At 55.8% G+C, this 25,079-nt stretch overlaps 2 protein-coding genes across 3 annotated transcripts; both read right to left on the bottom strand.

Moving 5' to 3' along the window:
* Positions 1 to 155: 155 nt before the first annotated feature.
* Positions 156 to 11,343, bottom strand: ASB10 (ankyrin repeat and SOCS box containing 10). 2 transcript variants are annotated; one of them, XM_073238214.1, is made up of 8 exons: positions 11,273 to 11,343; positions 10,841 to 10,908; positions 8,637 to 9,077; positions 7,574 to 7,841; positions 4,364 to 4,883; positions 1,033 to 1,146; positions 570 to 755; positions 156 to 427 (listed from the first exon to the last, which is right to left on the bottom strand). In XM_073238214.1, the coding sequence occupies exons 3-7, from the start codon at positions 8,905 to 8,907 to the stop codon at positions 570 to 572; spliced, it is 1,359 nt and encodes a 452-aa protein (XP_073094315.1). In that variant the 5' UTR covers positions 8,908 to 9,077; positions 10,841 to 10,908; positions 11,273 to 11,343; the 3' UTR covers positions 156 to 427. The 2 variants fall into 2 exon arrangements, with proteins under 2 accessions (XP_073094315.1, XP_017507186.2); XM_017651697.3 differs by lacking the exons at positions 8,637 to 9,077; positions 10,841 to 10,908; positions 11,273 to 11,343 and adding an exon at positions 7,998 to 8,435.
* DRC11L (dynein regulatory complex subunit 11 like) lies at positions 11,284 to 24,930 on the bottom strand. Its single transcript, XM_073239852.1, is given in 19 exon segments — positions 11,284 to 11,466; positions 12,005 to 12,243; positions 12,616 to 12,812; positions 13,070 to 13,137; positions 13,575 to 13,774; positions 14,433 to 14,540; positions 14,692 to 14,774; positions 15,512 to 15,570; positions 15,666 to 15,749; positions 16,465 to 16,571; positions 16,960 to 17,035; positions 17,181 to 17,304; positions 17,764 to 17,847; positions 18,362 to 18,567; positions 19,859 to 19,930; positions 21,971 to 22,156; positions 22,482 to 22,601; positions 23,288 to 23,703; positions 24,915 to 24,930. Coding segments are annotated over 19 exon segments (2,550 nt in total). The 3' UTR covers positions 11,284 to 11,361.
* Between the last annotated feature and the right edge of the window lie 149 nt (positions 24,931 to 25,079).

The following is a 25,079-nucleotide window of genomic DNA, read 5'->3' as shown; positions in this document are numbered from 1 at the left end:
GGCAGGTCTGCCTAGGATTCCCTCAACAGCTGGTGGATTCCAAAGGGGAAAGGAAGATGCTGTTGGTACGGTGGGGCAAATCCAGGGAGATCATGTACGTCTGCCTACCCTGAGTTGTAACAGTGCAGACAAATGAGTGTTGGAGACAGCACCAAACAGGCCTGGAGATTTTTAATGTTTGCATGGGCTGGAAGGGGGCCCCAAGAGGAGTGTATCACTTGCCGTGAGTCCCGCCCTCTCTCCATCAGCCATCACCTGACTGTGTGGTCCATTGGCCTCTCCCTGGTGGGAATGGCAGCATCCATGTCTGCCTGTGGGGTTGGGTCTCCTGCCGAGAGGACCGCCTCAGCCTGAGTCCTGGATTGGGGCACTGTGAGAAGCGGGCTGGTGTCCTTGGCCTGGAGCTTTCTCAAAAGGTACTGGACATCTGGAAGGAGAGGTGTGCATTCAGAGAGGCCCAGTGGTCCAGGAGTCTGGCTCCTTTGGCCAGGCCATGCCCCCTACTCTTTTGCTTCTTCCCTCTCACCCCCCACAAATGGTTGGGACTGTCCACAGAACCCAAGACTTACCTAGTAGAGCACATCCTCGAAATCCAGCTGCAGGTAGCGGATCAGGCGGGGTGGCAGGGGAAGGCGGGGCAGGGCCTGGGGCAGGCAGGCTGCCAGGTGAGTGCGGAGCGCACAGCGGGTCAGATGCTGCAGCGACCTGGGCTGCCTCACCAAGGCGAAGAGAGATGAATAGAAACGGTGGTGCTTCTGGGGACAGAAGGAAGGCTCAGCGAGGGAGGCTTGGACAAGTGGTACCTACTCCTCCTAAAGTGGGGAGGCTGGTGGCCAGCAGGTGTCTACAGGGAGCCTCTAGAAGCAGTGAGTGTTTTGGGTGTTCACTTTGTGAGTTTTCTTCTGGGACATGAACGGGTCTCTGGGTATTTCTGTGGAGCAGAGCTGGGGGATCTATAGGCTTCCCTTTAGGAGGTGGGAATCTCTTTGGGCCAGGTTGAGTGATTGCATGTTCAGCATCCTGGAATCTGACCTGCAGAGTTTCAGGAGGCACCAGGGCCATGGCCTCCTCGGGAAGCTGCATGACACTGTAGGTGTTCATCAGGACCTCGATGGTCCTCGGAGACATGTACCAGCGCTCAAGTACCTGCAGGAGACAGAGATGCATCAGTGCGCCCTAGATTGCCACCCGCCGAGGGTGCCCAGTCAGCCCACACAGGATGACCAGAGCAGATGGGACAGCTATTGGGGGTTGGACAGTGTCCCCCCAAAAGATGTGTTGAAGTCCAATTTCCAGTACCTGACAATGTGACCTATTTAGAAATCAGGTCTTTGCAGATGTGATCAAGTTAAAATGAGGCCATTAGAGAGGGATTCAAAGAGAAGGGACAAGGCCAGTGGAGGCTCAACAGAAGAGTGTGGGTGGGATCAAGTTGGAGTCAGATTTATTCTTTCATTTCTTCATTTAGCGAATTTTTACTCAGGGCCACCGTGGGTACCCAGCAGTGAGGAGGATAGACAGGGAGCGTCTACTTCAGAGGGAAAATGCAATGAACACATAAAGAACAGTTATGCCACTGCAAGGAAGAATAAGTGCGCTCAGGGGCTGAGCATGGTAGAAGGGCACTGTCTGAGAGGGGTGGTCAATATTGGCCTTTCTGAGGAGGTGGCCTGATGCAGGGAGGGGTGAGGCATGCCAGGGGAGCAGCCTGAGCCGGGAAGCTGCCCACAAGGGCAGAAAGGCAGTCATGCTTGGCCTAAATGCACACAGGCCCCGTCATACCCACTCATGTCTGCACGTAATAGCTATAAGCAAATTTGCGCTTCACCCACTCCATCTCTTGCTGTATCTCAAGCTACAGGCATTAGCCACAGGCCCTTTAGAAAAACTGAGAACAGCTAAGTACTGTCTCCCAAGCAGCACTGCCATATATAACCTCTCCTTCCACAGCCCATACACACTTGCATATAACTTAGAGGCTTTAACACCCCTGCCTAAAGGAGAGGAGACCCATCTGCCTGGCAGGCTGGGAGGGCAGCCATGTGCTGGGCACTGCAAGGTAGTCAGAGCAGGGAAGGCCTTGTCCAGGGAACATGGCCCCTGGAGAAAGCATCTCACACACCTGAGGCCCTCTGCTCCTGGGCAGGGCTTACCAGAGTAACCCAGCCCATCTGCCCAGAGCAGCCCTCTTTGCCTCACTCCTAGAACTAGGAAAGAACAGGCAGGTTACATTCTTGCTCTGATATTCTTGCTCTGACCTGCTGTTCCTGTTTGATGTTCAGGCCAGTCTCTCTGTCCTACCCAGCCCATGTTGATTCCTGTCTCTGCCTCTGCACTCTGCCTGGAATGCCTGCTCCTTCCTCCCCTGTCTCTGCCAGCCCTGCCCACCCACAAGTCCCCTCCCCTCCAGAAAGCTTCCTGCAGCTATTCCAACCTGCACCTTTGTCTCCCTTGCTAATGATACCCTGCATGGGGTGATGCCCAACAGCCCTCCCAGTGCTTTCACATACATTGGTTAACTTTGGAACAACACTAGATAACAGGTTTTGAGCCCTAACTCTATCTAGGTGAGGCCCTGTCCAAGGGGCATTTATTTATGTACTCACTTAGTTCTCATACTAGCCTACTAAGCAGCCATACTGGCATATCCTATTTTACAGATGAGCAAACTGAGGCCGAGAGATTAAGCAGTTGGCTGAGGGTTGCACAGGCAGTGACCCTGGCCCCAGAGCCTGCACTCTTAGTTGCCACCTACTTCAGAGGTTGTTGGGCAGACCAGGGACACCCACACAGCAGGTAGCACACCTTAGGCCAGGGTCTGGTGTGTGTCCATGCTGTGCTTGCTCCTCCTGTTGTCCACTGTGCTCCTACAGCCCAGTCTCTCTGAGGTCAAGACTGTATCTCATGCACGAAACATGGGTTCAGAGCATCCCAGTGACTTGCCTGTGTTCACAGGAACAAGCATCAAGGTCAGACCCTGGCTCCAGGTCTCCTGAGTGCCCAGTCCAGCATGGTGGCTGGGGCTGGCAGCGATCAGATGGCCATGGAGGCCTCCTTGTAGGGAGGAGGTCCTTGTGGAGGTCAGGAACCCCAGCCAAGCCTGGAGCAGCTGCAGATGGTGGGAGGTGGATGCAGAACTACCTCCTGCACTTTTTGATCACCTGGGACGTGTTGCCCAGAGAAGGGACCAATGGGGGAACTTCCTTTGGTCCCCAAGGCAGGGCAGAAGGGCAGGCAGTGGGGTCCCAGGAAATCCGTTTGCTGTTCTGCCTTCTCCTCCCAGCCCCCCCCGAAGGGGAAATCATTAGCTGTCAGAGCCACCATCAGATTACAGGGAATTGCTGTCTCCTAATTATCTGGTGTTAATAGGAGATTAATTAGTGTTAATTGTTGATTTTCTTGTATTTTCCCAAAGGGGAGACCAATCTGCCGAACTCTCGGGCTGTTTAATTATTTGGTCTTGCTTAGGAATCTAGACAGATGCTTCTAGGTTTGTGAGTAAAGGAGAGAGATGTAAGGATGGCAGAGAGCATCCAGGATGGAGGGGGGCTGGGCCGTTCAAGGCTGGAGGCAGGGCAGTGGGGACCTGCCCACATCCTGCTGCCCTGTATCCCTCCTGGACTAGCTCCTCGGAGAATAGGGGACCCCACCCCAGGCCCTGTGCCCTCCATGACATTATATAGCCCCCTCCAGATACAACATAGCCTGAGACAGGGCTCCTGGCATCATTAGCACAGGTCTTTACATTGAACCTATGTTGGGGGATATCAACCTAAAATAAGATATAGATTAGAAATTGACAGTGAGAGATGTTTTCTCGGGTGCCCAGACAGTGGCTGCTGGTCTGCGTGAAGAATGGCCCCCTAAGCTCTGAGAAACAAGGACCTCGTCCATCTGCAGAAGGTCAGGAAGCCTTGAACCTCATGACCTGGGCTCCTGGCTCTGTCCTGAAGGCGTCCTGAGGGATCTGTCCTGCCTGGAGTGTCTCACTGAATGGGTCCCACGGCCAGGCACAGCTTCCTAAATGCTCCTTTATCAGCTCATTCGCCTGATGAAGAAACTACTGCCTGCTCCCCGAATCAATCTGGGCTCCTCCTGTCTTTGTAGATCCTCTGTAATCTGGCCCATCTCCCACAATCCACCTTCATCACATGTGCACATACACACATGCATGCACATGCACACCCCTCCTGCTGCTCCGTGTCCTCACCTCACGTTGCCTTCTGCTGGGGTCTGCTTACTTGATGAATGAAAGACAAAGAACTGGCCTATGTGCCAAGGGCGTCCAGAGCAGTGGGAGTACAGGTCGGGGCCTCCCCATCCCTTCATCGCTGTGACCCTCCCTCTGGCCACAGCCCCGTACCTTGGGAAGTGCCCCAGGCCAGACTCGGACAGCTCCGTGGTTGAGCAGAGCCCGCACTGCATGCTCTGGGCTTTGAGCCAAGGCTGCAGGGGGCCCCTGTAGAGCACAGTGCAGGGCTGTGTGTCCCCCATAGTCCATGGCATTGGCGCTGACCCCACAGGACAGGAGCAGCTCCACGACAGCCGCGTGGCCACGACGACAGGCCAAGTGTAGGGGCCGCTGCTTGTCCTGGTCAGCAGCGTCAGCATCAGCTCCAGCTGAGAGCAGCAAGTGGCACAGCTGGAGGCAGCAGGTGGTGGTGGCCTCTGCGTCAGCGGGGGACGTGCAGCGGGCATCACAGGCAGCCAGCAATGGGGTCCGGCCTTCAACGTCACGGGCATTGGGGCATGCTCCCCACTTTAAAAGTAGGTCTGCCAGCTCCACCTGGCCCAGCCGGGCAGCTACGTGCAAAGGGGTTTCTTCTTCCTCCTCAGACCGGCCATCCACTTTTGCTCCAAACCTCAGGAGCAGTTCCACACACCTAGTAAGGGCAAGGGGGACGGGAGGAAAATGGGGTGCAGGCCTTCACCCTGCATTCTTGTCTAAGCAAAGCAAACCTGGGGCAGCCTTGGGGGACTGCTGGTTCTGCCTGCCCCTCACCTTCCATCCTGGGTGTCACTAGTCAGCAACAGGATCAACAGTGCCCTCTTTTCAAGTCCACATACTCTGCAGAAATAATGCAGTAAACCCTCCATGGGAGCAGCCATTTCACAGTTAGAAGAGGCGCGTTCTGAGTTTACATGTGCTGACTGGCTCCGTCCTCACAGCATCCCTGCAGTCGGTTCAGAGGCGGAAACTGTGGCCCTGAGGTGTGAGGTTCTCATCTAAGTTCACACAGCTAGGTGGGGAGGAGCTGGCCTTGGGTCCAGGGTCCACAGGGCTGGTAGGGGGCTCTGTTTGCTGGGACCGGGCAAGGAAGTGGGGACTGGGACTTGCCAGTGGCACGGGTGGAAAATGGGGGCAGGGGGAGAAGGAACAACAAAACCAAGATGGGTCTCACCAAAGGTTGTGTGCGCCTGCAACAGGGTGTGCACCAAAATTTAAGGTTGAGGAAACTTAGCCTCTTTGAACTCTAGTTTCCTCATCTGTAGAATGGGGATCATTGCTAATATCTAGCCCTAATGAGGCTGTCGTGAGCTGCATGTGAGACGATGCCTGAAAAGGTGTTAGCATAAGAGCTAGTAATGGCAACATTTGGCAGGAGGAGTGGGTGGTAGACTCTAGATGATGGTGGATCACAGGGACCCATTATATTATCCTGCCCACCTTTCTATATGTTTGAAATCCTCCATAATAATTTAAACACTACATCTGTTTACTCAATGAAGGAAGGAATGATTATCACTGAGTGTGATCTCCAGGAGGAAGGGCTTGAGCCAGAACTAAAAATGTGGGATTGCATAGTACTTTATTGCCCAATCAGTAGCCACTAGCTACATGTAGCCACTGGGCACTTGCAAGATAGCTAGTCCTAACAGAGACATATTGTAAGTGTAAAATATACACCAATTTTGAAGACTTTACAGAAAAAGGATGTAAGATATCTCATTTGTTTTTATGCTGATTACATGTTGAAATGTAATAACATGTTGGATATATTGTGTTAAATAAAATATATTATTAAAATTAATTTCACCCATTTCACAGATATTTGTACACCCATGTTCATATCAACACTGTACATAATAGCCAAATGTGGAGGTAATCTAAGTGTTCATCAGATGAACAGATGAATGAAATGTAACGTCTATACACAATGGAATATTATTCAGCTTTTAAAAAGCAGGGAAATTCTGGCAACATATGCTATAGCGTGGATAAACCCTATGGACATTGGGCTAAGTGAGATAAGCCTGTCTCAGAAGGACAAATGTTGTGTGATTCCACGCACATGAAATATCTAGGGTAGTCAAATTCAAAGAGGCTGAAAGTAGAATGGTGGCTGCTACTCCCTGTGGGGAGAGAGGAATGGGAAGTTATACTGTTCCATGGGCACAGAATTTCAGGTTTTGAAGATCTAAAAACTTCAGGAGATGGATAATAGTGATGGATGATGGATGTACGGCAATGTGAATGTACTTTGTGCCACTGAACTGTGCACTTAGAAATAATAAATTTTATGTGTATTCTACCACAATTAAAAAAATTAAATTCACCTCTTTTTCATTTTTTGTTAGGGCTACTAGAAAAATTGAACTTATACACATGGCTCACATTCTTTTGGACTACAAGCTGATGTAGACCACATCTCCAAGCACAATATTATAAGTCAGTGGAGTCTACTGAAGGCTGAGGAGGTTAACAAGATAGAGAAGGTCTATGAATGGGAGACCCAAGGATCAAAAATTTGGCACCATTCAGAGGCAAGTTGTGAAATTCGGCAGGTGCGCAATCGATAAAGGGGTGGCCTCCTACGTATATCCAGTTGGTTTATAGATTTGCCAAGGCTCCTTTTGCTGGGATTTCATGCTTATAAAAAAACTGAGTGAGGACTCATCCTCTAAGGTTTCCTACACATAGGGCATCATTATTTGTGTCATTGTAAAGGAATATTTTCTACAGTAAATGATACATCGTCACATTTGGGTCTATCTATCAGTTTCTTGTGAGTTTGGTTAGCTGAGTTCAGTCCCTGAACCCATTTATCTGAGGATACCCGCCAATATGGAAATGCCGAACCTGCCAAGGTGAAACCAGACCGTGTCCATGGGGACCACTGCAGGCCCTATTTGGGGGCCACTGTTCTACTTCCTGTCTGGATCACTGTACAGTCAGCTCCCTGAGGGAAAGATCTTGCTTTAGTTACTGTTACACTTGGCACAGTCCCTGGAACATAGGATAAGCTGAGAAAATTTAAAACTTTCCTGTACACTACCTCCCCATAATGGAGCCAGACAACTTCCCCAATGTAGGCCATGCAGCTGTGGCCGGCCACAGCCCGCCTCCACCCCTAGGGAAGCAGAAACCATCCCAAGTACAGGCCATTCTGAAGTTCAAGAGACAAATAGTAGGACGGTTTGGGGAGTAACTGCATCCTGACTCCCCACCTGAGCCATGACTCCTCCATCCCATCTCACCAAGGCTGCCACGGCAAGCTCCCCCATCCTCCCCGAGGCCATCTCTTTGCCTCCTAGAAGAGTAAGATGGGGTGGGGGCGGGGGGGTCACTCACTCAAGGGTTCCAGCCCCCCGGCAGAGGTGCAAGGGGCGTTTCCCATCCTGGTCAGGGATGTTGGGGTCAGCTCCTGCCACCAGCAGTGCATGGGCACAGGCAGCATGGCCCACAGCACAGGCCTCGTGCAGGGCAGTGCGGCCCCCGGGGGCACTGTCGGGCCTTGCCCGTCGTCTCAGCAGCAGCTGCAGAACGTCCGTGTGGCCCCGGCTGGCTGCCACGTGCAATGGGGTGGTCAGCTCCTCTTCATACGTCAGAGACCAGAGCCCTAGGGAGAGAAGGGACATGGGTCTCAGGCCTTGGAGGAGACGAAGAGCTGCCAGGAAATGAGGGAGGTGGCCAGAAGCTGGGAAGAGGGAGCCCAGAGCTCCGACCCCAGCCCCTCCTCTCCCGCTCATACCCCCCCAGTGCCCCTGTCCCGTACTCAGGGCACGTATGTTGAAGCGGAAATCCCTCCATTGCTCTGGGTCGCTGGTATCAAAGATGGAATCTGGACGCAAGCCGGTGCTGGAGTCGGCGAGGATGCGGGAGACAGAGCCCACGTCCCCGGCCAGCACTGCCTGCCAGAAGGCCAGGGCAGGTCCAGAGGCTGTGCGGGTGACAATGGGTCCTGGGCCAGACTCTGGGCGCTCTGCAGACTCTCCGCTGGGCTTCTCCACCAGCCTGGCACAGAGGGTGTGTCTGTCACCAGGGGGTTCTCCATGCCCCCTGCAATCTTCTGGGGACCAGCTCATGTAGGCAGAGTGTGAGCATGTGGGGAGGCACGTAGGGGCAAAAAGGTAAGGGCCAAAGGCAGAGAGAGGGAAAAGAGGGGAAAACATGGACAGATGAAGGAAGACGGTCTCTGTGTCCGTGAGCCGAGCCTGACCTGGCCACATGGTTCAGCAGGAGCTATTCTGGGCTCCACATGACTTCACTCCTGGGCCAAAGCTTAGGCAAGCCTAAGGGAGGGGGAGAAACAGCTAGGGGCTTCTCTTTTTCTTAAGTGCTTGGTGCCTCTGTGCCTGATGTGGTCAGCCCAGGCTCTGTGTCCTCAGCCCCTCTGCACATGCCCCCTCCTTACCCCTCTGGTGGCTGGTCCAGCGAGGCTCCGCAGCCTGGCACTCCAGCAGCAGGTCGGCTGTGCTGCCCGGGGGGAACAGCTCCCGTAACCTCGCCAGGTCTCCAGTGTACAGAGCATTCTGTAGGGCCATGTCACGGCACAGCAGTGGCAATGGCCGAGGGGGCTCCCAGGCTTCATAGGACTGGGGCCCCCAGAGCCGGCAGGCCGGGGCTGAGGGGAAGCGTCTCAGATGGTGTCCCCAGTGGGGAGGGGAACTCCTTCTCCCAGGCATTGTCAGTTTCGGGGAGAGACAGCCAAAGAAGCGGGACTCAGGGCAATGCTGCTGGCAGACTGGGTAGGCGGGTGCTGGGCAGAGGCCCAGTGCAGGAGGGGCAGGGCCCCAGGCCACACCATAAACAGCCACGCTATCCTAGCTGTCAGTCCCAGGGAAGTAGGCTCTGGCTGGGAGTGGGCATTAGGGAGAAGGGGGGAATAGAGTGAGGATGGACCCCCCACCCCTGAGTCTCACCCTGATGCTGAACAACATCAAGGTTGACAGAGACCACCAGATCATGCTATCCAGTCTGCAATTTCATGGGTAAAGGAAAATGGGAACCCAGAGGTGGGAAAGAATTTGCCCAAAGTGTGACAACTTGTTGCACAGACCGGACTAGAATGGGGTGGGGGCACGGAGCCCCCAAGCTGCCCTTTTCACACCCTTTTTTGTCTGTCATGTGCTCCAGGGAGCCAGCTGCCAGCAGCCTAGGCTCTGATCTCAGAAGGAAGGCATGGGAGTTCAGATCATTTTTCTTGCCCTCCAAATGTCACCAATTATGCCTGTACCGTCCCCCTCCCAAATCCAAAGGAGGGGTTCACAGTAGTGACAAATGGCAGAGAACACCCCACTCATGAGGCGTGCCTTCTGGGGTTCTGGGAGACAGACTCTGCCTGGGAGAAACAGGCAGAGCGGGTGCTGACCACCCATCTCCCAGCGGATCCCTGGATGTCCCAGGGCCTCTCTACCTGCCCCAGGCTAGAGGAGGTCTCAGCTGGAGAGTGAGAAGAAGTGGCTCTCCCCACACAGCCACATTAGGATAATGAGATTACTTTCATTGCGGAAAGAAAAAGGGAAGATGGAGAAAGAAGACTGGACACCCAGCCCCTGGGCTCAGCTGAACCCCCACTGCCCACCAGGGGCTCTGGGCTGGCTGCAGCCCCAGAGGTCTCACCTGTCTGGCTCTCACTGGCCTTTACAACCTGTGGAATACACCTTGACCCTCATTCATGCTCTTTATGTTGCTTCCTCTGAGAGAACCCTGGAGCTCCCAGCCTTCAGTGGCATGGCTGTGCCCTACTCCCCAGGTTCCCACTCCAGCCCCCTCAGCTCTTCTCTCCAGCCAGGGGGACCCACAGATGGACTTCCACCCTGGGGCAGAATGCTGTGTCCTATTCAGCCCCCTCAGAGACAAGCCCTCAGGCTCTGACCCTCTGGGACAGAGGGAGGAGTATAGAGCTTGGGCAGGTGAGGGGAGTGGGGGGTGTCTGCAGAGGAAGGAGTTGAAAGCCGTTCAGAGAAGGGGCTGGGTCTGCCAGCAGCTCTGCTGCTTGCCACAGATACCTCCCCGTCTCCGTCCCCCGTGCCCTTCCCCCAGGGACCCATTCTCCGCCCTACCCGGCTCAAGGGCCCCACCTCCCTGACTTCCCAGACTCCTTTGTGGGAATAGTCAAACCCTAGAGTACAAGGCCTTGGAGATGGGCTGGTCCAACCTGTTCTCATTTTACAGGTAAGGAAACCAAGGCCCAGAGGCAGGAAAGGACCATGCAAGGTCACAAGGGAGGTAGTGTCGCCCAAGGCTGACCAGGGTCTCCTGGCCTCCGGACTCTTGCTTTTTAGTTCTCCTGTACTTATTGTAGACCTCCTCCCTTCTCTTTCCTTCTCTCCTTCTCTTCCTCTTTTACTCCCTTAAAAACCTTGAGGAGGAAGAGAGCTGGGGAGCCAGGACAGGGAAAATGACAGGAGGGAAAGAACTAGCGGGGTCGGAGGACAGGGATCTGGAGCCAGAGTGGAGTGGCTGGGAGCGGGTGAGGGCCAGGAGGGCATAGGGTGCCAAGGGGATGCTGGGTGCGGCAGAGGACACAGAAGAAGGGGCAGGAAGCAGAGAGAGGACACGAGATCTGGTCCCCAAGCTGTCTGGGCATTTTATGCCTCGGGCCCGCGGTCCCACCCTTAAGCTCTGGACCCCTGGCCTCCGCCATCACTTCCTTTCTTCTTCTCCTTTGCCAGCTTGGCTTCCTGCCGAGAAGACGCAGGGCAGGGAGAGGCAGTGGGCTCAGGGCCTCCGCATATCTGGAACGAACCCTGTGCTTCTTCTGGAGGGTGGCTCTGGGCCCATTAGTGCCTCTCCCCCCACAAAGGTAATGTCCCCACTCAACATAACAAAATGAGACTATGAGGATTTAAACCACCTGCCCGTGTTTGCAGAGTCAGGCCAGAATCCAGGCCACTGGGCTGTGTGTCTAGTGGCCTTTGCAGAACACTTGGCCGTGGATGTGAGGGTCAGAACAACAGTGGGGGAATGGGACAAACGGTGGGGAGGCTTTGGCAGGGATGGTTTCCGGACCCTTCTCTGGCCTATGCACACATCCCCAGGCCTCACCATAGCGAGAGGCATAATCAGGCCGCGGCATGAAGAGGATCCGCTCGTAGGTCTGGCACAGCCCCTTCATGTCGGCCAGCTGGGGCCGGTCAGTTGTCCCTATCAGCATCACGCGGTCTCCAGGATTCAGCAGGATTCCGGTCCTTGATAAGTTCCATCCTCTTCCTGCCCAGTGGGGTCTTGGAGCACCAGTCCTGGGTCGGGGAGCAGGAGGAGGGGTAGGTGCATGGTCCCGGCCCTGGGCTCCACCTCCCGGCCTCACCCTCCCGTCGTCACAGATTTGTGTCCTCAGCATCCTTCTCTCCTTTCCTCCTGGGCTAGGTGTCCTGCTGGAGCCGGGGTTCCCCTTGCCCCCCACCAAACATTCCAGGCCCCGGTGTCAGCCGTCATCGGGGGCAAGGCCTCTCTCCTGTGCTCCCGTGGCCAGCCTGCCTCCCCTGGGATACTGGTGGTCCTGACTCAGGTGGGGAAAGAATGGCAGCCGGTGCCAGAACCAAGTAAGGGCTCCTGATAGGCAGGTGACACTTTTAGGCTCCCACCCGCAGGGAAACCAGGTGCGACCATCCTGCCACATGCCTTCTCTGTGATTTCTCGGCCTCTTCCCAACTGAGCACGTGGGCTTGTAGGGAAGGGGGCCAAGGGGTGCTGTGGGCCTGGACTTCAAAGCCCAACTCTCTGGCTAGTGCTGACCCACATACTCCCTCCCGGCACTGCCCCCACCCCAAGCCTCACCGTCAGGGACTCCCCCTCCTCCCTGTGCACCGGCTCCAGCTTTGCCAGGTGCCCCAGGAACTCGGAGGCCACTAGGGGCCGCCTGTGCAACTCCAGGAGCCGCCGCTCAGTCAGCACGGATTGGATGGCTTGGAGAATGTGACCAGGTGTGTAGCCGTCAGACACCTTGGCCAGGGCACTGATATCCAGCCTCTGGGTCACCTGGGCTCCCTGGGCCTCTATCATATGCTTCCAGAGCACTGCAGACATGGGTAGAAGACGCAGGGCAGGGAGAGGCAGTGGGCTCAGGGCCTCCGCATATCTGGAACGAACCCTGTGCTTCTTCTGGAGGGTGGCTCTGGGCCCATTAGTGCCTCTCCCCCCACGAAGGTAATGTCCCCACTCAACATAACAAAATGAGACTATGAGGATTTAAACCACCTGCCCGTGTTTGCAGAGTCAGGCCAGAATCCAGGCCACTGGGCTGTGTGTCTAGTGGCCTTTGCAGAACACTTGGCCGTGGATGTGAGGGTCAGAACAACAGTGGGGGAATGGGACAAACGGTGGGGAGGCTTTGGCAGGGATGGTTTCCGGACCCTTCTCTGGCCTATGCACACATCCCCAGGCCTCACCATAGCGAGAGGCATAATCAGGCCGCGGCATGAAGAGGATCCGCTCGTAGGTCTGGCACAGCCCCTTCATGTCGGTCAGCTGTGGCCGGTCAGTTGTCCCTATCAGCATCACGCGGTCTCCAGGATTCAGCAGTCGCAGAGCCTTCATGAGGTCCTTCCTTATTCGCTTTGGGTCCATCTGCTCCGGGAAGGGAGGGTGGTGGAGTCGGAACATGGTGACCTCCCATTTGGGCTTCCAAGTTTGCAGAAACGTTCCCACCCACGCTCAGCCCCACATGGACCTGAGATGCAGACAGGAGAGACCATTGTCCTCCTTTAAGGACAAGGACATAAGGTGGGAGAAGGAGAGGGGTGTGTCCAAGTCTACACAGTGGCTGTGCTTTGGAGTGACAAGCCCAAGCCTGCCACGCTGGCCCATGGCATGTGCTACCTGCCCAGGCCCCCTCACCTCCTCCTCCTCTTATAGAAATTCTTCTCAGCATTCCCGATCCAGATTACAGAGGGCTGCAGGAGTTGAGCCACCTGGACAGGTTGGAGAATAGAAACCCAGTGTTAGACATCCCTGGGCAAGAGTCACCTCCCGATCTAATCCAGCCCAGGGTCAGCACCAGCCTCAGGCAATGGTGGACCTCAGAGCTCCAGCCTCCACTTCCCACATCCTGCCAAACCCACCTCCCAGCCCTTTGCACACCCATCACACCTCAGTGTGAACAGGGTCCTTGTCCTCCTTGGGTGCGGGGCTGCATGTTAAGCCTCATCTTTACAATGAAAAACACCTGCTCTACTCTCCACTTCCCCCACCCCCTGGACCTTCCGGGACTTCAGGTTGCCCCAAGCTCTTAGCAGCTTCCCAGCTCCTGAAATCACACCAAATAGGCAGAAGGTGTGATTAGCATACAGCCCACCCCGCTCTGTTGTCACAGTCTGAGAACTAGAAATGCCAAGTCAGGGGACCAGACCTTGAAGACTATATGCACCACCATCTGTGCCCCAGCTCTGCCGGAGTATTTGCCCTGCAGGTTGCCAGGTGACAGGTCAAACAGGTTGGCACCTGTCTCTGTACACACAGCCTTGACCAGCATCTTCTTGCCCATGCCGGAGGGGCCCACAAGGAGGATGGAGCGGATGAGGGGAGCCATGGAGTGTATATCTGGGGAGCCTAAGAGAGGAAACAGGGGCCAGAGGCAGGCATGGGCCAGCAGGGGGCTGGAGGTGGAGCCACTGTGTAAGGTGAGCCCAAAGGCTGGGGCAGGGCGGGATGAGGTTCAGATCCTGGCTGCCTTCCCCCACCCCCCCACCCCCGCATCTGAGGCACGCCCACCCCAGCCCCCAGTGCTGAAAGGGCAGCCCAGAGGACTTGGCAGTCATGATTATGATCACAAAGCAAAGTTATATGTGTGTCAGGAAGGAACCCTCTACCCCATCTGATGCCCTGTTTTCCATACCATCTGATTCCACTCCTGGGTTATACAGGGTGGAGTTAAAGGGCATGTGACCAACAGATCCAGAAAGATCCAGTCTCTGGTGTTTATAGGGGTTGTGGGGCTGGTCCAGGTATGGGACAGACTATAAGATATCACTTGGGATTTTGTAAGGGGCTCCTCAATAAGCCAAGAGCCCGCATGACATTTGGGGTGGCCCAATCTGGGTGTGACTTCCAGCAGGGCCTAGGGAAGGCAGGAGGGGTCTCACCCATGGCACCCAACGTTGGAGGCCCAGGCTGGACATACCCACCTCAGCCACCTGACCCTGCACCCAGGTTTCCCCAGGAGCCACACACCCAGCACCGGCTCTTCCCTGTTCCCAGGGCCTCTCACCAAGTCGGAGGACCCCATACAAGGCCATGTTTTGTCGTATGTCAAACAGGGAAGGCATAGGCAGCTTATTTGCCAAATTTAATGTAGATCCAAGATAGAGGCAGTCACCTGGGGGGACAGGTGGCCACCTGGTAAGTGGTATCCACTGGAGCAAAACCACTCAAGGAGTAGGTTCACTGCAGAGGTTGGTGGTCAGCTGTGGGGAAGCCCGAGGGCCCCAGTCCTCAGCCTGGGGGCAGGTGCCGGGGAGGGGTCTCACCAATGTAGTCTTTCAATGCCACTGGCTCACTCTTCTTTACAAAGCCAAAGATGATGAGCTCTTCAAACAGTGAGTCCACGGACCTGGCAAAGGGTGGTGCGGGGACCCCCCAAGGTTGAAGGGAAGGGGAGACAGAGGTGAGTGGAGTGGTACTGTTGACATGAGGAAGGGGAAATAAGGGGACCTCACGCCCCAGATCCTCACAGCACCAGCCCTCTGGCCCAGAAGGCAGTGTGCCTACAGCGGGGCTCTGTGGGTTGAGAGGTGTGAGAGGGACAAGTGCCCTCTGCGGCACTCCCTCCACAGTCTGCCCTCAGCCCAAAGTTCCACCATCAGAAACCCAGTCTTTTGGGTGATATATCGCCCTCTTCCTAGAAAGCGCACTTAAGATGTACCACTCCTGGGAGGGACGGCCATTAAAGCCGCTGACATCGACATGCTCATGATACACTTCACCAGAAAAGTGAGTAGAAAGGGACCCCCGACAAGCTCCTCGGTGCCCCGGCTGTGCAGCCCAGGGAGATGGCTTTGGTGGGGATGGAGCTGGTGGATGCAGACACTCTGGGGAGGAGCAGGAAGGAGGGAGCACTGGGGCAGCACTCTGCACACATTTACTCTGCACCATCATTTCCGGGGCACTTTCTTATGCTTCTGTTTGCTCCCCATAGTCACCTTGGGAGTTTGGTTAACCTGGACAGGGAGTCAGAGAGGTGAAGTGACTTCCCCCAAGTCACAGAACAATAGAGCCAGGACCAGAAATCAGATCTGTCCTGGACCAGGGCTGCCTCCATCTCCCACAGGAAGATGGAGGGTCTGCTACCTGTTTAGGGTCAGATCTTTTTCCTTTTTCTTCCTGCTGGTTTTCTTCCCAGCCTTTTTCTGGTTGGGAACAAGCACATGGCCATTGTCCTCTGTTCCTCGCCTGCCCCGCCCTGGGTGCCTTTCCCTGTCCCAGCCCTAGTTGCTCATCTTGCCTTCGGAGACTTCAAGGGTCTCTCCTCCTCCTTGTCCACAACCAGGTGCAGGTTCTTCAGCTCCTGACGCATCAGCTCGTCCACCTGGGGGGACAGCAGGGAGTGTGGCCTGGCAGCCAGGGGCTGGAGGGCACAGGTGAGAGGTGGAGGCAGGGGTGGAGAGGGGAGGAGCCATGGGGGAGAGACAGACAAGCCCAGTGAAGGCAGCACAGATGGCCACCATCACCCTCCTACATGTCCTTTTTCAAACTGCAGCTTCTGCAGTTCTCCCCTGACCTGTCCCTGCCCTGTCCACACCCAAACCTGATCCATATCTGGCTCACACATGAGCCTTGCTCTCAGCCGGCATCAACGTGGGGAGAAGCCCCGGGGACGGAGCCAGTCGGCTTTCAGTTCAAGCCCCAGACCACCCTCCACCCTCTCAGCTCAGTTTTCCTGTGAGTGACATCAGGAAGATGACGGCGCCGACTCAGCGTTGTGGAAAGATCCCGTGACCTAAGGCTTCCAAGGTACTTGCATAAGGCGGGCACCTCGCTGGAGTCTTTATGGGACATTGAGGCTGGTGGTGTGCGTGGCCTAGACTCAGCCCCTCCCGCTCCCTCTTGGTGCCTGTACCTCACTCTGCTGCAGGGAGAACGGGGCTGAGATGGACCTGCACAGAGCTGAGACTTCTCAGGGGAGGCTGTGCCAGCGGGCGCTGCAATGGAGGCAGGCTGGGCTTGAGCGGAGAGGGAGGATGGGGGACAGAGCCTGAAGCGGCTGGGGGCCCTGGAGGGAAGCCCTGGGCCAGCACTCTCACCTGTATCCAAATCTCCCTCTCCACCTCCTTCCTCCTCTGTCCCTGGAGGATCTCAGAGTCAAAACTCTGCTTGGGGTGTATGCTCCCACACTGGTTCTTCCACACATCTGACCACAGGGACATGGACAGACAAGGGGAGGTCTGAGGCCCAGGGGAACTCACACCCATGTGCACACACACATGCACATGGGTTGGGCCCCTGACCCACGCTGGACGCCTCTCCTCACCTGGCTGCCTGCACTGTTCTACCCAGACCACAGACAGGCCTGATCACAAGACCTGTAACCATGGGATTCAGACCCAAACCCATAACACCCCCACCCATGGAAGTACATACCACACCCTTCCCTCCCTGTGGCATTCTCCCCTCAGCCTCCATGCCCACACTGCTGCCTCATGACCCACATGGCACATGCTCACTTTCCCTATGGCCAAGGGTCACCCCAAGACCCCCCACAAGGCCCGGAGACTCTTCCCCAGCCTTCTCTCTCTTACTTATGTATTCCTTGTGCCCAGCATTAATCCCAGGTATAAATTTGGATGGCAACACTTTCAGCATTGTATCCGCTTCCTAGAATAGAAACATCCTGTGACCTTGACCCCCTCACCTTCAGCCATCAGTCTCTGACCCTAATTCTCCCCAGACCAGCATCCCACCAGGAATTCCCTCGACTTCGTGCCACATACATGGTCCGCACGTCCAGGAGGAATCTTACCCACTTCCTGGTATTTCCTTCCTTCCCTTTCTTCTTCTCTTTTTTCTCCTTTCCTTTTTCCTTATTTTTCTCTTGGTCCTTCTTTTTGCTCTCCTGGACCTGCATCTCCAGTTCCATTTTCACCCGTGGCCAGTGGTGCAAGATGTTTAGAGAAGACCATGGAGGTTTCACAGCAGGAGAACCCAGGCCCTGAGATGGTGGACCCAGATTGCAGTGCCCAGGGAAACTGCTGGGGTCCAGAGGGCTGAGAGTTGAGGCCTCCCTGAGGCCCAGGATGACCGGGGTGCCAGGCGGAGTGCTCCGATGAGAGCTGCTGCTCTCTCCTGGCTCGTGGGGATCGGGAGCCACCACAGTTCCAGCAGGCATGCTTCCTCTCCCTGGCACAGGCGCCCTCTCCAGGCACAGGTGCCCTTCTCCTCCCATACAGTCTTGCTAGCTACATATATTGCTTCCAGCCACATCTGCCCCCACTGAGGCACCCTCTCCCCCCACCCACTGCCAACCTCAGCTTGCACTCAGTACTCCCTGTAACCTCAGACTCCACCCACCACAGAAAGTCTCCTGTCTCCACCTCCCGGGTACCTGTTCTGGAGTCTTGTCTGCAAAGATCAGGTAGGATCCACCTAAAAATTCATCTGGATAATCAGGGAATCGACCAGTAAGGGCACTAAATGAACATAATAAGATGGTCAGAGAGATGGTCGTGGGAGGGGGTAGACAGACAGATAGACAGGTAAATGGACAGACAGATGGATGGACAAATCAATGAAGGAATGGATGATGGATGGATGGACATATGTATGGGTGGGCGGATGGATAGATAGATGGATAGAAGGAAGGATGGGGAAAGTTTAAGGGCCAGGGAAATAAAGGCAAAGAGGGAAGAAATGAGAGTTACAGACAGAAAGGAGAGATTGCTCAGGGGACATTCACCGGTGTTTTCCCCATTCTATTTTGGTATTTTCTGTAATATTTTTGGTATGTCTGGGAAAATGGGAAGTCATGTGTGGAGATGGTCCTGTAGGTTGTGGGCCCCAGATTTAAGCCAAGTATGTTAGCAGGGTGTCAAGGGGCTAGAGAAAAGGGCCCAGTTTGGACTAGAGGACAGACAGGCGTGGGGACACTGGGGGCAAGAGAGGAGGAGCCTGAGGGCTGGGTCAGCTGAGGCTGCGGACACTGACTGGCACTCCATAAACCATTGTCGGATCTGCTCCTTCATTTTCTCCTTCGTGTCTGGCCCTTCCGTCTCTTTGAGAGAATTGTGGGTCTTCACTATGGCCACCTGGGACTCCTCCTCCTCTTCTAGCTGGTGGAGCCTCCGGACATCCTCCCTGCAGCAGCCCTGGGGCATGATACCCACTCACTCCACCTGGTTGGGCGAGGGGAGCTGGGGATGTGGAGGGGAGGCCAAGAGCGGGCGTGGGGAGGACGCAGCCTTGGCCTCAGGCACACACACCTGCTCCTATCCCCATTCCTCAACACGCCAGCACACGAGGCCCTGCGCACACACCCGCACGGAACGACAGGCATGCCTGCACCAGGAGAAATTGTGTTTGCAGCCAAACTCGGCTGTGTAAATTACTCTGATAATGAGTTTGCTAGATGCATCCGGGCCGGCCCCCCGCCTGCTCCCCACAGCGCACCCTCCCCTGTGAGCCTTTGGTCCCAGCCCCCACCCGCCCCCCGCCCCAGCCGCCCATGTTGGCAGCCGCTCTCGCAGCCACTTTCCCGCCTCATTGGCTCCCAAATGTATTTTAAATATCACTCTGTGCAGAGACAATTACTGAAAACGCTGAGCTCACACTGTCGATGGGCCCGGGTGGCCAGCTCATTCCTCACCCTCTGCCGTGCCATGCCCCCCGCACCTCCCCACCCTGCTAGGCCTGACCCCAGCCTCTCTCTGTCTGCTCTTGCCTCCGCGGGTCCAGATCTCTAGCCCCCAACAATTCTGACCATCACTCCCATGCAGCGGCCCCCTGACCCGTCCCTACTTCTGAACCCCCAAGCCTCCCAGAGTAGACATCCAGCCCTTGTCTCCCACCCCTCTGACCCACCCACCCATCGCCTCCCCAAGTCTCTTGATCAGCCAGACCTCCACAGGCTCTTCCCACTGCAAAGTCCCCCCTGGGGATCATGACCCCCACCCTGTCATGGCCTCCCTCTCCCAAGTCAGCAGAGACTCGTTGGATGAACAAATCAGAGCACAGATGAGATCCAGGGGGCGGGCCTGTTCCCTGACTCTGCACACACTCTGGGGCCTGCCTCTCTTGACACCCACGCTCCCCCTGGGCGCACACTCAGACTCACGTTATGTAGGTCACTTAGCCATCTGCCCTGCACAGCAGAGAGGCCAGTCTGAGGCCCCCAGAGCAAGTGGGGAGCCTGTGGCCAAAAACACTCTGGTGTGAGGTGGGTGTGCCCCCTGAGGAGGCTCTGGGCTACTGTCCCTCATCCCACCCCACATCTGAGATCCTCCTGAGGGCTGTAGGGGGGTGGTGGGAAGGGCCCCAGTCGGCCTCCTCCACTCACACCCACCACAGTCGCAAGAGGAGGGGGTGTGAGTGGCAGTGAGGGGCTGTGCAGGCTGCACCTTGGGGTGGGGGAGCAGCAGATGAAGAGGGAGGGGCCCCCTGCACTGGCTAGCCAGGGGCCTGGCCGGTGGCCAGGAAGGGACTCACCATGCCAATGAACTCCATCTCTGTTTGCCGGTCCTGCATAGTGCGTTTCCTCTGCAGGTAACCTCTCCATACCTGGATGGACACATGGGCCCTGACACACCCCAGACTGCAGTTCTGCAGGGATGTATTTTGAGGGTTCAGCCTCAGGGAGGAGCAGCAGCTGCTGTCTCTGGAAGGTCTGGCTGGGGGTTTGGGGTGGGCAGTGTAAGGAGTGCTGGGAAGGGCACCTCCAGGAGGCAGCTCGTGGGCAACTGCTGCCCTGAGCAGGAATAGCCTGGGACAGGGTGGGATGGGCACCCAGGCCACCCGCTCCAAGGCTTGTTCCTCAGGGCACCCAGGAATTTCTCCTCATCTCCATCTCTAATCTATGTACCCTTTGAGGCACAGATCAGAGTTCAAGTACACCTTCTCAAAGAGCACTACCCCCTCACTTGTCAGAGTCCCCACAGCATTTGGAGGAAGAACTGGATCCTACCCAGGCCCAGAGACACCAGCACTGTGGGGAACACAGAGCTCCCTGAATAATTTCTATATTTTGACACAAGGAAACTGAGGCCGGAGATGGAACATGGCCTCTCCCAGGTCCCAGAGCCCATCAGTGCAGAGCCGAGACTAGGGCCTGGTTTCCTGACTTGTTGCTCTTCTCTCGGGCCGCCAGCCTCTCTCAGATGCGTGGACAGACCAGTAGTATTTGGCGGGGGGCACTGGGCAGAGCGGGGCAGGGCCAGTGCCTCTCTAGGTAGTTTCCATCCCAAAGCGGAGCCCCAGTGGCAGGCTCTGTGTGGGACTCCTGTCCCAGCTTCATCTTCCTGCCCCTGTAACTAGCACAGGAAAGGCCCATGATAACTAAGTGCTTGATCCATTCTGTCCCTTTGATAGTTAACTCCAGAATCCAAAGACCAGAACACAAAATTTCCACACTCCTGATATCTGGCAACAGGGACAAAATGACTTTTTGGCTCTCGGGGGGGACATGGGGCTCTCCCTTTGGGGCCTGCTTTAGTAAGTCCTGAAGGCAAGGCCCTCCTGCACATCCATGGGACAGGTGGACACTGGTACAGTTAGCCAAATGCAGGAGCCTCAGGTTGGGACGCTCTTCATACCGATTCATGATTAAAAATCCCATCACATTTGGAGGACTATTTCCTCTTGGGGTTGTTTGTTTGTTAGTTGGTTGGCTTGCTTCTGGTTTTTGGTGGGAAGGGGTGCTATGTTTCCTTGATTGGACTCCCAGGCAGAAGGATTTGAGGCATTGGGAGAGGAGATTAATTCTAGAGAGAAAGACCCAGCCCTATGTCAGCAATCTGAGCCCTTCTGGAAAGAAAATGTGGCAAGAGACTTCCTGAGACAGGGCAGGGCCCATGGGCCTCAGGAGTGGTCACACTGCAGGAGCAAGTGGTCCCCTTCTGCACTGGAATTTTTCTAGGGTACCTCCAGTCCCAGCAAGCTGGTAACCACCACGGCCCAGAGCTGCTGCCTTCTGGGGAGGTGACATTGAGGCCACACCCACACACTGGGGCCTGGCCAGGAATGGCCACACAGAGCAGAGCAGAGGCACGGCCACCAAGACAGTGCGAAGGCATGGGGAACCTAGATTTTCTGCAGTGAGGTAGGATGCGGTGTGATTATGTTATTTCCATGCTAAAGTACACAGTGACCCCAGTTGGCACAGACCTGGAGGACACCTGGATTGCATTGGTTCTCAAACTCAATTTTGCTCATTGTTTTTCCTTTCGCCTCAGCTGTCAGGAGTCTCAGGATGAATACATTTTAGTGACTCATTTTTAAGTCTTAAGGGTTTCTGGGATGATAATCCAGTCTCTGCTACCGTATTATGGATCTTTGTCCCCTGATTTTAATAATCCTTCTATTTCCAGGGCTTTTATGCTTTCACACCTCAAAGTCCTCTTGGGGCTAGAAATGTAGAATAAATAATAAACAAATAAGATAGATGCTTATTGACTAAGGTCCCTAGTTTAGGATCTAGTTGTGGGGCAACAGAATCCAAGCACCTGCATCTCTGTCATCAACTGCTGAGCCAGGCAGTCTTCCTGGAGAAGGTGACTCTCTACCCTGACCTTCCTTCAGGGAACTGGCAGGAGCAGGGGGTACCTTCTGCATGGTGACAGCTGCTTCATCCCGACTGAATGTGTGCTGCCCACCCTCCTGGATCTTCCGGTCCTGCTCCTCCTCTTTCCAGGTCTCTCACATGAAGGTGGCTCAGAGCCGGCCTTGCCTGGCCCGCTCGGCTCTTTGTAGTAGGATTGTAGCCTCAGTCCGGTGCATTTCTGGAAATCTCTGGCCAGAGCAGAGGCAAAGGATCAGGGGTAGATGAGGGAACTGGAAGATCAGCCAGCAAAGGGCCTGCTGGGGCCATGGTCCTCCCAGGGCACCTGAGTGCCTCTCTCTTGGTGTTGGGTGGTTACAAGGAGCACAAGAGCAGCCTTGATGGAGGCCAGGGGTACCCAAAGAGCACTCTGAGTACAGGTGGGCACAGGGTAGGGCAGCGCCTCTCTGCACCTTGGAAGGTGGCGTCTCTGTGCCAGGCCTGCACCCAGGGGACTCTTCACCAATCCCCTGCAGGGGGTGGGGAAGAGTCTGGGATGCCGTCTCTGCGTCTTACCTCCTCAGAGGGCCCTGGCTGCATTCGGGACAGGACCTCTGCCAGCAGCAGCCCTCGCTCCCTCAGAATGTCGGGCTGCTCCAGCAGGAAGTATCTGGCAATCGGAACCTCCAGGTCTGCCTTCGGGGCAATACGGGGGAAGTGGGAAGAAGGTCAGGAATCAAAATCGGGCTGTCTGGTAGCTCCACTGCCATTCGCTGCTCACACAGACGCGGGCGCTGTTTTCCTCCCTCCCAGGGCCCCAGGGTGGGAGATTTATGGGTAATGGACAGATCCCTCCAAGGGTCTCCCCTCTCTTCCCTTCCCCCACCATGCGGCCAGAGTTGAATTCTGGAGGATCATGGCAGGTAATGTGCATGGGTCCCAAAACTGGCTGTGCTTCAGAATCATCCGGAAATCTGTTAAAATGCAGATTCCCAGGACCTCCTCAGATTATCACACCAGACGGCCGGGCCTGGAGAATCTGTTTTTGGTCCACAAACTATGGACACTTGGAGGAACAAGCCTCCAGGGGACTCTTCACCAACCCCCTGCAGCCTGTGGGTATTCGCAGCCACCCGCCAACTACATGCATACACTCCGCAGTTCCAGAAGCCCTTCTCCCTAGACCATATCCCATCCCCTGGTCTGCCCCGCCCTCCTTCCCACACAAAGGCAGGGGTGTCCATGGGACATCAAGACCAGACCCGGCCTCTCTCCCCTCTGCTGGCCAGAGTGTGGCTCCTTGCACGCCCAGGTCAAGGCCACCACTCCCACCCCTGCCCCCCATCAGGCAGAGGCATGGCCGCGTGCCCAGGCCTGCGCACCGGGGTGAGCTTGAGGTCCTGTAGCAAGCGGTCCAGACAGTGGGTCTTGCACAGGTCTGCACGCACCAGTTCGTCCTTGAGCTCCAGCACTCGGCCCGCCACGCCGTTCAGCAGGCGCCGCAGCAGCCACCGCTTCTGCGGCTGCACCATTTGATCATAGAGAGTGTCGAACCGGCGCAGCAGCCCCAGGTAGCCCAGGTAGAGCGAAGTGAGCCTGTGCTGGAAGGACTGCCGCTCCCGGTTGGGTACGGGTTGGAGCAGGGGCTGCTCTTGGTCCAGCAGCTCTTGCAGGGCCACGTGGGAGGAGTCCCAGAGGTGTTGATACGCTCTGGAGAGGAAACAGCAGGGATGGGTGCTCTGAGCCACAGGGGAGTGGGGACAGCGGGGGAGCCTTTTAAGGAGTGTGAACTCAGGGTCTCAGAGGTGTGAGGTTCAGGTTACTCACGGTGCCCAAGAGGAGGACAGTGAAGCGAGGGTTTCTCAGGGGGGATGAGATAGCAGTTAACAGTGAACATCGGAGTGGCTTAGAGAAGGTGTGCAATTAGAGTCACTGCTGGGAGGGGTCCGCTGATGGCTTAGCAAGGATGAAGGATGGGCACGGCCAGAAAGGAAGAGGCCTTTTGGAGTCACTGGAAAGTAAGTAGTTCCCTCCAGGGTGAGGGTGCAGCCCAGGGATGCTGCAATGGTCTAGGATGGTGGGTGGGAAGTGGGGGTGAGGGATGAGTGTAGAGAAGGGGTCCCTTCCCTGGAACAGAGCCCTGGTTCTGGAATTAGCAGTCCAAGGGAAGTCTGAAGAGCAGAAGCTGACCACTGGCAGGAGCAGCCAGCCAGGGTTGCTGTGTGAATGCCTGAGGCCCTGGTCCCCACCCTCCAGCCCCAGCCTCACAGGACCAGGGAGGCCCTTTGTTCTTTGCTCTCAGGGCCCTGAGGACTCCACTCCTGCTTCTCATTCACCTCTCAGACATGGTGCCCGCTCCTTACACTGCCCTTTGTGAGCTGGTCATGCAATCTGCAGCACCTGTGGCCCCACTCTGACACCCCCGTACCCCCACGCCAGAACAGCAAGGTTTTAAGAGTTCTATCTCATTGTCCCCACGTTCTAAGGCTGCGAGGGGAAATGCTGCAAGTGCAGGCCTAGGGACATTTCTCTCAGATGTCCTGGACACCGCATACTGGAGGGAGGGTAGGCTCCCCAACAGCACGCCCTGGGAGGCCAGGGCAGAGGGTGCAGTCAGCCTTGGCTACTTTTCTTGTGAGGAGTGGATAAAAGGATGGGCTCTTTTGGAAGTCACGCTATAAGCTGTGAGGCTCTGGGTAAACACTAGTCCTCCAGGTGTTCCTGCAAGTGCACCTCTCAGCTGGAGGAACCCCATCTTCCTTAATTCGAAACCAGCCTCCTCTGCTCTTATATGACTATACTGGAGGCAGGTGTGATGTGAGGGAAAGGGGCAATGGAGTTGGGGTCAAACGCCTGGGTTCAGGCTCTAAAGTCACAGCTTCCCCTTGAAGTGAGCACAAGCATGCCTAGTTCCCTGGGGTCTGCTAGCAGTTCACTGGCTCGTGTGAACCACATCCATGTGAAGAGTGACATTAGGAGCAGTGGATGGATTCAGAGCTCCTGAGCTACCGGTGGGCTTCCCCATCACTCTACAAGCTAAGGAGACCATTATTTGGAAAATACAAAACATAGCAGCCTGATTCTGGTCAGCTGGGGTGACCTTTTGGGCTTAGTGTAAGTAGCAACTTATGGATAAATATACAAGGCACAGGGCAAAGGAAAGGGTCAGAAAGG

This window comes from Manis javanica, chromosome 6 (genome assembly GCF_040802235.1).
Source record: "Manis javanica isolate MJ-LG chromosome 6, MJ_LKY, whole genome shotgun sequence".
NCBI lineage: Eukaryota > Metazoa > Chordata > Mammalia > Pholidota > Manidae > Manis > Manis javanica.
Note: the sequence above shows the minus strand (reverse complement) of the source record. Positions and strands in the feature narration are given on the sequence as shown.